Raw genomic sequence first — 14393 nt, forward strand, 5'->3', positions numbered from 1 at the left:
ATCAGATTCTAACGAAGTTCAATCTGAAAGTAGATCAACTGTTGTTGCAGACTTTGTGTTCCCATTAAAACAAAAGGTAGACGACAAACGAAGAAGTTCGCAGCTAGAACGAAGTGGGACAAATACAAACCACGATTCTCTTAATGAAATTCCTCAGTCAAAAGAATTGGAAAGTCATTCTGAATCCGATCCCGATGAACCCAGAAACGCAACAGAGTCTAATTCTACTCGTTCTCAATCTGTCGGTTCCAACTTGAAACAAGGGATTTCATTATTGGGCGAATTTAATACCATATGTCCAACCATAACCTCTGAAGAAATTAAGAAAGAACCCGAACCTTTATCGAATGATAATTTTAGTTCTGAATTTGACTTAAATTGTGTCAAATTGGAAAACGAAAATTAACATTACGTTCTATGGGAGGAGGTCGGTTTTTTGGCCAGATCCTTTGTCCTATTGATCGAAATGACCTGAAATTTTAATGAGACGTAAAGTTCGACGCGTTTTATTATTCTAAAAAGGATTCAAGCTTCTAGAGTCGATAGTTTTGTTTATAAAAATTATTTTCAAAATCAAAATGATGGGTTCAGTGCTAAAACTGATTATATCTTCGGATCTACTGGTCCAAATGTCCTGAAATTTTAATAAAAGGTGTGTTACAATCTATTCTCATAAAAATTTCAAGTCATTTGGATCAATAGGACAGAGGATCTGGCCAAAAAACCGACCTCCTCCCATAGAACGTAATGTTAATTTTCGCAGACTTGGATTTTTTTTCAAAAGTCGCGCTTATACATGTAAACTGAATTCTTTGATCGGGCTTCTATAGCGCGAGCAGCTTGCGTCGTGAAGCGCGTGATCGAGTGGGCTATGCTTTATAACAAAAATTAAAACAAACGAACAGACGACGCCCGATGACGATGAACGCGGAAGCGGAACAAGGTGCGCGGCTAAGAATCTCCCAGAACGGACGCTAATCTGCAAGCGCGTTTCAATGGGAAAACGGGCAGTCGAAGACTCCTTCACCCCTATATCCTCCTAGACTTGTCTTACGAAAAGTTGGCGCGGGATTTAAAAATTAAATTCCAATAATGCTATTCCTACAGTAATTGTATTCGTTTTCTTTACAAAACTACTTCTACCATTCAAAGGGACATAATTTTCTTAAACAATTTCATTGTTTGCGAGCTCATTAATAATGGAAAAGAGCCATTTGCGCTTCGATCGTAACGTCAGGGATCGTTTTGAGGGTAGGTTATAGCAGGAGTTCATAATAACCCCCCTTCGGGGGGGAAGTACGAAACTTGCCATAGAGCTAATGGTAAAAATCGCGAACAACAAGATTTTGTCGTTGCGCATATAAAGGACTAGCCTGTTGATGGACATACAACTTTACAATAGATTGTAGTAGTATCTATACTCCTTGGTTTTCGTTCCAAAACTTGGCAGGGATCTCCGTCGTTAAAAGAAAAATGGCGATATGGTGGACGTAGAAACACGATGGAATTCTTATATTAAAGATACTGGAAATCAATTTGTCCATACCGTTTTAATTTAACCACGGAATTCTCACTCACACATATCACAAGAAAACATTAATGACTATCGTTTAAATGTTTTGTAGAAAACTAGAAACCATCGCAAAGCCAACTTCTTAGCCAAGGCTTAATGTACACCGCGACCGCGGCTGACCGCGCCGACAGACGCGACTTGCGAGCCATTTTCGCTCCCGAGAACCAAAATCACAAGATAAAAATAGTGCTAGCCCGCAATATGGGAAATTAATGCACGTGGGGTAACTATTTCTTTGGGAGTTAAGCGGTGTATAAATCCGCTGAGCTTTACGGCGAAACTTTGTTGTTACGGGCTTTTTAACTAGTTTCGTACTTCCCCCCCGAAGGGGGGTTATTATGAACTCCTGGTTATAGCAAAAGCGTATAGAAAACCATAAAGTGAAGGTCTTTACCGCCTGGGCTGACCGTGTAAAAGTAGGAGCCCCCTCTCTATCGCGTTGTTCCGACCCCCCTCCTCGCTAGAGCCGGTACGATGCCGCTTCGTCGTGGCGGAAGATTAAATTCGCGTAGTGTTACACAAGGTACATGAGTGAGTTGGCTACAAAATATAGCTCCACTAAATTTCGTAGGAGTTGCGTCGGCTGCTTATATTATTAGGCCTAAAGACGAGTGTGCCGTTCTGTGACATCCTTAGGCTTTTGGTGACATTTTAACGAGATAAATAATGACTGAAGGTTTAGAGTTAACAACATTGTTACAAGATTATGATAAAGACGATATTTTCGTTACCGATAAAAATGGGAAATTGAAAGAGGCCATAGAATTTATGATCGAAAATGGTAGTTTGAAAGAGTTGTTTGAGGACATGTGCGCTCAGCACGACTTATTATGGAAAAAATATAGTGAAGAAGTGTGTGGGTATTCCTCATTCTTGTTCAACTGGAACAACTGGCTTCACTCATTAATATTTAAGGATGAAAAACCAGACCCTGTAATCGTTGTTGATGAACTCCATTTGCCTCAAGTTGGGAAATTAGTGCACTGGTTTGCATGGAAGGTTTTAGATGCAAAGGGAAAAATTAACAGGGAGAGGAATTTTGAAAAAAATGCAGTATGTAACAACCCAAGAAAACACGAAAGGCCTTACGATCTAATTATCCCCCATGAGCAAGCACTTAAATGCAAAACGAGACATTTACAGTCTGATAATGAATAGACTAATTGGTGGTGCTTTAGGAGAAATGTGGGCAGTGAATAAAGAGGGAAAAACGCTCAGACCTTTAACTAGTCAACAGAGGGATCAAGCACATACATTTTACAAAATTAGCCTTTCTCTCCGCAACAAAGATCTTTTAAAAAAAGACATACCACCAGCATTGGAAGCCATCAATAAAGGCGGTTTATTCGTTGCCGATGTTGGACTAATCCCGTATGTCAACAAAATATGTAAAATTGTTGTCGAAACGTACCGAAAATTTAGATTTTCTACTGTTCCGGGCATAGCAATAAGTAGGTTAACTTTTTAAAAAAAATTTACATTTTATCTTAAATACATTGCTTTTATATAGAAGAAACAACAAATTTAGTGCGGAATGATCAGGGTTTGAAAATGCAATTTCATCAAGCCGTGAAAAACATTCCTACCATTATTGATCATGGCTTTGATGAGGATAGCTTGGAAAAATTCAGAGTTATTTTTCAAAGGAAAATAATGCATGCCAAAATAGCTGATTTGATCCGGTCAGGAACAAGGAGAAGAAACGAAAGAAAAGGGCAACGAAGAAGAGGAGGTCAAAATCTTCGTTGCATGTCATACGGATTAAAGAAAAAAAAGAAGTCAAAGCTACAACTGTTAAATTTTTTCAACAAAAAGCCAAAGTTCCTAAGAATAAGAAACCCATAAAAACTACTAGTCGTCCACTGAAGAAATTCAAAAAGGCAGAAAGTCTCGGCTCAGGGACATCTGCGGAAAGCCCATTGCCAGTTCCTTTAGAAGAAAGCCAAAGATCTCCAAAGGCAAACAGTCCTGAAAAAACCTCAAAACAACCTAAGTCATTAACACCGCTTTACCCAAATGTTTACTCTCAAAAAGGGGAAGAGTTTGTAGCGGTTCAGCTACTGAGCCTACACACACACTTAAATAAATTAGGCTTACCGTTTAGGCTCCTGTCTATTGAACTTATGACTAGGCCTATATCATTAACTAATTTTGAGTCTCCTCACTTGAGGGCGCGCTATTGCAGTCCTTGAGCGCCCCCTTGTGAGGATAGGCCGAACTATTATGATTCTATATATAGTCAAAGCAATAGAGAGTTAGTTGATTAATTAGCAGTGAGAGAGCTAGTTAGTAGTCAGGTCAACTGACGTAGTCCAAGGGAATCGGTCGACACCCGTCAAGTTAATATCTACTTTACGGCGAGGTTGAGGGTACGACTACCACGTCCCTCTAGTAAGTTAGTGAGTTCTCGCGAGCTACTTATACTAGGCCCGCTTACTCCGAAGACCATTACACATTGAACAATATGGCTCTTCATACCTCGGTGAGTGTACTAATTTGCAATTAAGAAGAAACCCTATGGCGCTACCCCCATTATGACTTGGCATTGTAAATACTTCATAGATTAACTTATTTAACATTATTTAATTATTTATCATTTTTGTATAACCTTTATTACTAACAAAATTAAGAACCTGGACAATAAAAAGAATTCAAGCATAATATCTGTCTTGAGTTCATTATTTCACCTTGTAACCCGCTTTTAAGCCTAATCGGTTACAAGTTCTTCGAAAGAAACTTTGTGATGATTTTGAATACAATAGATTGTGATATTTTAAATTTAAACTTTTTTAATTGTTATGAAAAATAGTCAATAAAAAAGTAACTTCAGTATTAATTAATTACAGGGGAAGAAAAGGTAATAATCTGAATTGTTAATCAAAAGATTTGTTTCGCAAATAATCGGTTTATAACGATAAAAAAAGGTCAATAACCGGCAAATAATCAGTGTGTATCAGAAATTTATTGTTGGTGGAGATTTTCATAATTCAAATATCCAATCCAACTTTGCGATATGATGTCTCGGCATTCTGCGCAGTTTTAGTACATCCTTTAATTAACAGAGCTCTGCGGGCGCTACTATAGTTTAAGCTAGTGAGTTTGCTTCCGGTTACATATTTCATTTGGCTAAATAACGTTTCCACTGCCGATCCATTAATTCATACGGGGTAAACATAACGCTTTGGGTGTCTAGCAGTGAAATCCTGAATATAGTCGACAAATCCATAAACTGAAACACGAAGTAGCTCCCAGGTTTGCCAAGCCAAAAATTTTGGATTGTTAGTCATGGAAACATTTTTGTCTTCCTAATCCGTTCAGCAGACCATTCTTCAAAATACTTAAGACCCTTAAGCATTGATTTCACTGGATCAGAGTCCACGCAATACACTCGCTTGTGAGAAAGCAATCCTTCCTCAAAAATATCATGGCATGCTCTGAGGTAGTCGTAGCAGGCCATTACTTCGGGGCGATCAGGAGGCTTAGCTTCAAACATAGGGTTTGCGTAATTACAAAGTTCTCCTAAAACTGCCATTTGTTGCATAATACTAGCAGGTGTCATGTTCAACTTGGTCCAGGAATCTCGATCAACATACGACTTCAGAAGGCCTTTCACTCGCACCAATTCGTCAGAATCAGCGCGATGATCCTCTCTCTTCTTCATATCTTTAATTTGAGCCCAGCCAAACCGAACACCATTTCTTGTGAAATCTCGGGTCCCGTCTATTTGGGAGTTATGCAACGCATTAATCAAATTTTTTAATTGGTGGGTAGGGCATACGATCCAATATATCCAAGAGTCTTTAAGGTGAGGATTTCTAAATTTGGTACTGAATCGAAAATCTAAAGATCCATCTTCATTCACTAACGGTGATTGAGCTCGAGATATTCCTAGACTTTTCCTCATTGTTGTCATGTTGGCACTCCCTCCATCACACACTAATACTCCTACTTGAAAACCAACATTATGTAACGCAAAAATGCACTTAAGTGTGCAACTTGTAATTGCAGCGTGTGATGCTGGTTTTTCAAAGGTAAAATAGGGTCCAATAACGTCAAATTTCGTGGCTGTACAACGCCATAAATACTGCAGCGCATATTCCGCCTCCAGAAGCTCAGAAGTAGTTTTGCTTTTGAAGAGGAGAAGCGAAGTTCGTCGAATCCACAGCACATCCAACAAATTCACCATTTTTGGAGTTCCACATCATTTTTCCGATAATTTTAACTTCATCAAAAATGAGTGCTCCTTCTTTTGGAGGACTAAAGTGTAACCGTAAAATTAGAACGTAGGAAAGGGGGCCTAATTTCACGATCCACAAAGAAATTAAATAAAACTAGCAATTGTAGAAGTTCCCAGGTTACCCGTTTAAAGGACTTATTGTCCATGACTTAATAATTACCAGATGATCCATTGTTGCAGGAAGAATAACGCAGTTTGTAGAATACAACTATTACTTATTTATTAAACACGTCTGAGCTTGTCCGTGAATACAAAACTAACTGCTGAGACTGACTTCGGAGACTGACTACTGAGACTGACTCTCTTACAGCGGTGGCGGGGGTTTTTATCCCCGCCAAAATATATTTTTTTAACAAAAAGAGCTAGTGGCGCTTAAGGCGCCACTTGTGGGGAAAAATATATATAAAAAACGTCTGAAGCAGACGACGCCAAAGGAGCTGAGGGTGCCACGGTTACAAAAGTATCCAGGATTTTCGGTGATGAAATTATCAAATCTCTCAGATTCTATTTGAAGATGAACGTAATCGATACCACTTTTAATTGGATATTGACGAATTTTGTCGCGCAAAGTATGAACGCTTGGTAGCTTCAACACATCAAAGCATTCAAGGGCTTCATAAGCTGCTGGCGAGCGTGAATACACTGCTAATGCAATTCTGTAAGTCAGTGGGCTCCATCTGTTTCCTTTAGATCCTTTAACGCATTTTTCTTGATCATTGTGAAAGCCATTATCCGCGCCTCTCTAACTATTCATTTGCCAAGCTTTTTTTAACGCCAATCCAACAATTTTGTTTTTCTTCATTGCCAGTTTGAAAATTTCGTTTAATTCTTCCTCTCCATTTGCGTTTATTTCATTTACAACTTGAGCCATCTTCTTGTCTTGGTTTTCACTTAAGTTCAAGACTTGATTCTTTTATTTTATTTTCAAGGAATTTAATTTTCCGCGTTAGATTAAACCGATGTAGCTTGTTATTTTGAGTTCGCTTATTCTTGGATTTTGGTGTTAGAACACTGATCCGACATTTTGAACTTGTCGCTTGTCTTTTCAGTTTAGTTTTGGGAGTTACTTGTTCCAACTTCTTAGCACGATCTCTGATATACCTTTTATTACAGGGGAAACAAATTTAAATACATAGTTGCATAATGCCTTTGAGCAAAAAGGGATAAGCCTCGGAGTCCAAGATGCGGAATGTATCCCCTTTTGTTATGAGTAACTTATTGGTAAATTCAAACCATTTTAGAGCACGGCATTTAGAACATTGATATGTGTATTCTAGAAGCTTATCTTTAGGCGCATTAGGTGGGGGAACAAACCAAACAGAACATTCCGTGGATTGAACACGTTCAAAAGGAAAGGAATGTTTCTGTAGTTTTTTCGGGTCCTTCATAGTCCCCAATTCATCCTGTGAACAGTTTTTTTTTTTATAAAAATTTGCTGTACGTTTTCACATTAACTATATTTAATACTGGTACCTTTTTTAACCCCGGGCAAAACACATGGTCTTCACTTAACTCCTGCAAAGCCATTTTAACAGCATCGAAATTTAACAACTTTGAGTTATTGTTGAAAAACTCTAGCTCAGTTGTAGATTTGAACAATGTCACAATAGCAACTCTTCCATTTGAGGAAAAAAATAATTTGGTTGGACAATCGTGATACGTTGAGACAGCTATCAATCCATTGCTTCTCGTTACTTCAATATGTCTGACGCTATCTTTATGATTCGTAATTTCTTTAAAACATAAATTCATTAAATCATCTAAAATGAAAGAAGGGTTCTCTTTTTAATAATTTCTAATTATTTGATGGAGTTTCTTCGAATTTTTACTTGTATTTAAGCTTTGGAAATAAAATTTCAAAGCCGTCAGTGCTGAGGTTGAGCTGTCACATTCCTTCATTAATGCTAATTGTTTGGGAACAGTCTCATCAGAAACTAAATCAACCAAGTGGAGTTCTTTGGTCTCCGAGACAGATGACATAGCTTGTCTTAGCGGAATACCCTCATCATTACTAGCACACGTTTGTTTCTGACTTATCTTTCTTTTACGTGAACAAGAATTAGCAAAAGAGTTTAATTCATCCCATTTTTCAGGTGGCACGTAGTTTCCGAAGATTTCAGTTTGTGTTTGTGACACATTTGTACAGTTCTTTTCAGTTTGTATTCCAGTATCAACACTGAGGCTGTTTGTTTGAGTTCCAACGTCATTTTTTGGTTGGTTTTCACTTCCAACACCAATTTCGGTAGTTGGAGAAACAACTTTCTTATCGGTTTCCGTTTGAATTGATATGTCCTTATTTAGTTTAGGAATGGGTATATTTATGATCGTTTGTACACCAAAAGTACGGCTTTCTTTCACGTAAAAATTGTATTGCGTACTTTGGTTTTTTGGCTTTAAAGCTAAAAGAGCAATCTGCTCTGTGGTTTTTTTCCGAGGCATTTCAAAAACGAATAATAATAATAACGGCTTTATAATATTTGTATCATTAAAAGAACTACCACGACAACTACATATTCTAAACTAAACTTAGTAAACTAGTCTACTTTAAATCCTATTTATATAACAATCACCTTGGGAAGTTAGGAAAAAAGTCGGGGTACTTTAGGCCTTGCCGCCTGACTTAGCGTGCCGTTAACGCGGTGACCGAAGAGGCGAAGAACCGAAGCGCTCCTGACTCCCGTTCCGGGGTTGTTTAAAAAAAGCAGACGACATTTTAGTCTTTCTATTTTTGCCCTGAAGTAGCCGCTAGCGTCGCAAAACTACTTTTTGCTTGAGTATGACGTCCAGGGTGGGAAATAAGGCACTGGCACAGGGCAAATGACCAGTTTAAAAATTGCCTGGACCAGTTTAAAAATTAAATCGGAGGGGGGGTCAGTGGTCCACGGGACCACTAAGAAAATTCTAGGGTAACCAGGGTCCAGACAATGTCTGAACTATTTTAATTACCCACTTCTTTAGTTTAGCAGACGACGCGCCCTGGTCAATGGTCATGGACCAGTTTATTTATTCCAGGGGTACGTTCAGTAACGAAAATCTCAAAGAAATCGCTGTTTTCTTGATGTTTGGTTGATGGGCTCGAGACGTCACAGTGACGTAAATGGTTGTTGAACGGAAAAGTCACATTTTTAAGTTAGCGCTGTTTTCGAAAATGGGGTTGGGGAAACGTCTTACTGGCCCTCAAAACGTTACGAAGCGCAAATGGTTCTTGTCCACTATTAACGAGCTCGCAAATAATGAAATTGTTTAAGAAAATTATGTCCATTTGAATGGTAGAAGTAGTTTTGTAAAGGAAACTAATACAATTACTGTTGGAATAGCATCATTGGAATTTAATTTTTAAATCCCGCGCCAACAACAGTCAAGCGCTACGTCACGCCATCAAAAAAACCATATCGATTAGATGGTTTTTCTGATGAGCAAGCGCTGAGCATCATGACGTCAAAACCGGAAACGCGAAAAAGCGTACAGTAGTGAAAATCTGGCATCGCTTAGTAAGCGCTGTCATCAAAGAGGGTTACTGAACGTACCCTTAGATCCCGCGAGCTTCTCATTTTACATGTTAACCAAAGCCAAAGCCTAGGATAAGTTACTGACCTTCACTTTATGGTTTTCTATACGCTTTTGGTTATAGACGTTTCCCCAACTCCATTTTCGAAAACAGCGCGAACTTCAAAATTTCACTTTTCCGTTCAACAACCTTCTACGTCACTATGACGTCTCGAGCCCATCAACCAAACATCAAGAAAACATTGATTTCTTTGAGATTTTCGTTACTGAACGTACCCAAAGTTAAGCTCCAGCATAGCCCACTTGATCAAGCAGCCGACAACACAAGCTGGGGGTATTCCAAGGGTCAGATCGAGTGGGCTTAGGCTCCAGAGCACCGCTCGGCGCTCACTCGTTCACTTTTTGGGTTCAAGCGCTACAGAAGCCCCTCCAAAAAACTTTTTCCTGTGTATGGGTATTTTCGGCTTTTTCGCCCAAAAAAATCAAAGGAGTCAGCTTTTAGCATGGCAGTCTATTGGAGGAACACCGTTCAAGAGATTTCAACAAATGTTTTAAAAATTAGGGCGAAAAAACGAGGGTTCTCCCATAGACGGCCATGTTTAAAGCTGGCTCCTTTCATTTTTGGCTTAAGCGCGTGAAGACAAAGCGTGATCGAGTGGGATGTGCCATGACAGTAACTCCAGTGTCCTGTGCTTATTTCCGGCCCTGATTATAGTAATCTGCTTCAAACGCTGTCTGCTATAGGTTATGTTAACATAGGCTTATGAGTATTCGTGATTAACATTAACTCCTCTTACTGCTCAAATTGATCTATCAATATAACGTAATTGTTTTAATTATGATTATTTAATATAAGCAAGGATCTTAAGCTTTGAATGAAGTTTGTCATGTGTAGGCCTAGCCAAATAATGATATCGATGTTCATCAACAAAGAAGTAATTCGGGTATGTAATTTTTGTAAGATATTCAGTTGTAATTAGTGTTATTTGTATGGCAAAAATTATAGTATCGTTCGAGTTTAACGATTTATGTTTAGCAGCAAGATAGGGCATAAAGAAAGAATCAAAGTTCACAGGAGATTCATAGACATTAGAACATGTATTAAGAACCTAGACAAACAATTGCTAGGGGGGTCTTGCAAAATTCTGACACAAAAATATCAATCCCACCCCTTTGCATGTGTGATAGGGTGAGTGGTACGTGGCGCCCCTATCGGCGAGTGAAGGAGCTATTAAATTTGAACAAAAAGTAAATTCCGTAATGTTTCATCTTGCAAATGTTTTAATTCTCTGTTAATAAACACCTCTGCATCCTACCACTACCAACGAGATATACGCTCGCTTCGAAAGGGGGGGGTCCCTCACCAATATATATTTGACTTGTGTGTGGTTGATAGATAGCGCTTCTTAGTCTCTTTAATACACTTACTAATTAGCCTTATTCCTGATCAGCGCCACCTACCCATAGCGGCGACTTTGAGAACTACTGTAATCAGCAAGTCAACCAGATGTCGCTAAAATCTGGTGACGTCATTTTTGGTAAGACCCCGAGACCGAGAGTGCCCGTCAGTGACGTCACCAGATTTTAACGTCATCTGATTGGCTTTCCGATTACAGTAGTTCTCAAAGTCGCCGCTATGGTTAGGTGGCGCTGATCAGGAATAAGGCTAATTCACATGAAATCCCACCGCACGGTCCCGCGCTCGAGATTCGAAACTTAACTTAGAGCAGACAGATGGTCACGTGAGGTTTACGTAATTACTTTAGAGTTAAACGCGCCTCTAGCGGAGAATCGTGGCGATCTAAAAGGTCCGGAAAAAAATAAAAAAAATATTGGCGCCCGCATGGGCCTTGTATATCTCGTTGGCTGCTTAATTTCGAGTGTTAACATGGGGTTAGGAATATTTTAGTTTACCTCGCCGCGTGTAGATGGCGCCACAAGCGACTCCCCCTATTACTTGCGTGAAGAGGTGCTTCCATTGAGCCGAAATCAACGCTGAAAATTCAACTTCTCCTCTTGCATCTCTAAGGGGGGAGCCAGCTTACGCCCATGGCTTAGAAGTAAGAGATGGGAGAGGATAAGAATGTGCAATAAATTATTTACGCAGCAAAGAATCTCCCAGATCGAGTGAAAGTGTGTGGGACCTAGTAGTAGCTGGATAAAACCATGACTTGTAATCTGTTAGCGCGTTTCAGTTGGGAAACGGACAGTCGAAGTCTCTTTAACACCGCCAGGGTTGCCACGGGTCAGGGAAAACCTGGAAAAGTCAGGGAATTTAAAAATGGGCCGAAATGGTCAGGGAAAACTCAGGGAATTTTAAAAATGGGCCGAAATGGTCAGGGAAAACTCAGGGAATTTTAAAAATGGGTCGAAAAGGTCAGGGAAAAGTCAGGGAATTTTAAAAATGGGCCGAAAAGGTCAGGGAAAACTCAGGGAATTTTAAAAATGGGCCGAAAAGGTCAGGGAAAACTCAGGGAATTTTAAAAATGGGCCGAAATTTTCAGGGAAAACTCAGGGAATTTTAAAAATGGGCCGAAATGGTCAGGGAAAACTCAGGGAATTTTAAAAATGGGTCGAAAAGGTCAGGGAAAAGTCAGGGAATTTTAAAAATGGGCCGAAAAGGTCAGGGAAAACTCAGGGAATTTTAAAAATGGGCCGAAAAGGTCAGGGAAAACTCAGGGAATTATAAAAATGGGCCGAAATTTTCAGGGAAAACTCAGGGAATTTTAAAAATGGGCCGAAATTTTCAGGGAAAACTCAGGGAATTTTAAAAATGGGCCGAAAAGGTCAGGGAAAAGTCAGGGAATTTTAAAAATGGGCCGAAATTTTCAGGGAAAACTCAGGGAATTTTAAAAATGGGCCGAAAAGGTCAGGGAAAAGGTCAGGGAATTAGGAAAGATAAAATACCCAACAAAACCCAGTGGGCTGTTTTTTTTTAACCAGCCTCTAGAGAACTTTGTGGTTAAAATCAAAAACTTCTAACATTGAAAAATTTATTTTGTTTTTGATGCATTGCAAAATTAATAGTAAGTATTATTAATACTATTTCAGGTGTTGTGCGTTGTTGCCTTGGCCATATGCGTACTCCACTTTTGGGGCTATCTAAGCGCCGTTTCGAAACTGACCATGTACACCTGCGCCATATTCATCGGCTTCTTATTCGGTTGCCGAACGGTTCTCTTTACTAAGTGCAAATACGAATTAAATCTCAAGGAGTATTACGATAATCCTCTCTTGAAACGAATGTTAATGGATCACCTTCAAGACACGGCAGCAGCGACCTCGACAAATCGAATGTCAACTCTCATCTCTCGGAGTGTCGATAACGTATTAAAGGAGATTATTGATTACGTAATTAGGGACCATGTCAGCTGGTGGTATAAAGATCTTGTCATGGACGATGAGAAGGTCTACAAGATTTTAAGGTATTCAACCTAATCCACCTTATTCCCTTTCGCCGGAAGTTAGGCTTAGCTCGGGATTCATGGGGTGTGAATAACGGGAAGAAATTAGTCTGTCGTCTGCTACACAAGCCAAAAATATGTACCATAGCAGACGACAGACCAATTTCTTCCCGTTACTCACCCCCATGAATCCCGAGCTAAGCCTAACTTCCGGCGAAAGGGAATAAAGTGGATTAGCGCCACCTACCCATAGCGGCGACTTTGAGAACTACCGTAATCGGCAATCCAACCACTCCAGATGTCGCTAAAACATCTGGTGACGTCACTGACGGGAACTCTCGGGGTCTGACCAAAAATTAACCCGGCGGCTTTAAAGCTCGTTGAAGTTAATTTCAGCGTCATTATTTGAATTAAAGGAACCGCAAAGAAGCTTAGGCATCGGCACGGCGGGTGGGTAAAATTTATTTGAAATACGTCACAGACATCACGTGATGCCAAGATACAAAGACTCCTCATGGAATGGAACTAGTTAACATCTAGTCCTTGTTATTCGCGAGATTGCAGCGCCAATTCCATCCATGTAGTGGTAGTTTTTGAAATAAAACAAACTAAGCTTCTTTGAACCACGTACGCCTCTCCTCGGTCACGTGCCTCTGACGTATTTGAAATAATTTTTAGCCACCCGCTGATGCCCTACTTTACAGCCCCTTTAAATTATGAATTATGACTCCAAACATCTTGCCCTACTTTACAGCCCCTTTAAATTATGAAATAGAACTCCAAACATCTTACCTAAAAGTAAAAACTAATTTTACGGCGTTTTCGGAGCTTTTAAAGTAGCGCTACTCGCTAAGCCTTGGCGTGCTACTTAAAATAAAATAAAGCGGGCTAATATTTGGTCAGAGAGTGGCCGTCAGTGACGTCACCAAATTTTTAGCGACATCTAGTTAGCTTGCCGATTACAGTAGTTCTCAAAGTCACCGCTATGGGTAGGTGGCGCAAATCAGGAATAAGGCTAATTCGCGAAGAAAAAAAAACTGAAAACTGAACTGAACTCGTATATTGCAGACAAGAAATATGGATTATACTTGGAAATTTCAAAGATAGGGTTAGAAAAATGGATGATGTGAAGTTTTTCACTCATGACATTGTTCTGAAGACACACCAGCATCTACAAAGAATTAAAGATTCATCAAATGGGTTAGCGTTGTTTTATTTTTATTTGGTAGAACTTCACATGGAAAATGAATAAATTCATAGGAGACTGACTAACAGCGAATTCCATTGTACTGAGCACTCGGAGTGCACCTAGATCAGCAGTGCACATTGCACAAGGTCGGTTTTACAATTTCCTCGGGCTCGCCCCCAGATCCGCTCTGTATGAAAAGACAGATCAGTACGGATTGCTCGGTAAATTAGCATAAACATTTTCAAGGGATAAAAATTAGCGTTAAAACTGCTCCTCTAATGAGGCGTGTTTTCTTCAAGGTATCGTTTTTTTGTCAGATTTTATTAAAAAAAAAACAATTGAGCAAATCCTGACCAATCTCGAAGCAGTCCAAAGGAATTCGCTATAAAAAAAAACAATTTTGACTATGTTTGATTCTTGAATCAAACAAAGGGAGAATGAAATGGCGTGACATCCTTTTTTTAATCATTTAACATCGAAAAC

The 14393-nt window shown here is 39.4% G+C and overlaps 3 protein-coding genes across 4 annotated transcripts in view; 2 read left to right on the top strand and 1 right to left on the bottom strand.

The window, feature by feature from the left end:
• LOC149707953 (sorting nexin-25-like) overlaps positions 1-14393 on the top strand; it is a 365564-nt gene that overhangs the window by 321906 nt on the left and 29265 nt on the right. The window contains exons 2-4 of one of the 2 annotated variants that reach the window (XM_089864197.1): positions 10171-10261; positions 12369-12742; positions 13790-13921. In XM_089864197.1, coding sequence (XP_089720323.1) covers positions 10193-10261; positions 12369-12742; positions 13790-13921 — 575 coding nt within the window. In that variant the 5' untranslated portion in view covers positions 10171-10192. Of the gene's footprint in view, positions 1-10035; positions 10262-12368; positions 12743-13789; positions 13922-14393 lie in introns of those variants that run through there. The other variant, XM_089864196.1, reaches the window with a different exon arrangement.
• On the top strand, positions 1816-4278 carry LOC149708687 (uncharacterized). The gene is made up of 2 exons (XM_089864224.1): positions 1816-3024; positions 3084-4278. The coding sequence occupies exons 1-2, from the start codon at positions 2679-2681 to the stop codon at positions 3416-3418; spliced, it is 681 nt and encodes a 226-aa protein (XP_089720350.1). The 5' UTR covers positions 1816-2678; the 3' UTR covers positions 3419-4278.
• On the bottom strand, positions 4514-8530 carry LOC149708688 (uncharacterized). The gene is made up of 4 exons (XM_089864213.1): positions 7640-8530; positions 7284-7570; positions 7044-7213; positions 4514-6911 (listed from the first exon to the last, which is right to left on the bottom strand). The coding sequence occupies exons 1-4, from the start codon at positions 8247-8249 to the stop codon at positions 6698-6700; spliced, it is 1281 nt and encodes a 426-aa protein (XP_089720339.1). The 5' UTR covers positions 8250-8530; the 3' UTR covers positions 4514-6697.

This window comes from Phalangium opilio, unplaced genomic scaffold (genome assembly GCF_054372755.1).
Source record: "Phalangium opilio isolate 3A_F unplaced genomic scaffold, DU_Popi_V2 ptg000013l_1, whole genome shotgun sequence".
NCBI lineage: Eukaryota > Metazoa > Arthropoda > Arachnida > Opiliones > Phalangiidae > Phalangium > Phalangium opilio.

Excerpts from the sequence above, each read along its gene's own strand:
- LOC149708687 (XM_089864224.1), top strand. The coding sequence starts at position 2,679 with ATGAGCAAGCACTTAAATGCAAAACGAGACATTTACAGTCTGATAATG. Across the intron at positions 3,025-3,083 it reads TGTTCCGGGCATAGCAATAA|AAGAAACAACAAATTTAGTG; the intron begins GTAGGTTAACTT and ends GCTTTTATATAG.
- LOC149708688 (XM_089864213.1), bottom strand. The coding sequence starts at position 8,249 with ATGCCTCGGAAAAAAACCACAGAGCAGATTGCTCTTTTAGCTTTAAAG. Across the intron at positions 7,571-7,639 it reads TTTCCAAAGCTTAAATACAA|ATGATTTAATGAATTTATGT; the intron begins GTAAAAATTCGA and ends CTTTCATTTTAG. Across the intron at positions 6,912-7,043 it reads AAATGCCGTGCTCTAAAATG|GTATATCAGAGATCGTGCTA; the intron begins GTTTGAATTTAC and ends CTGTAATAAAAG.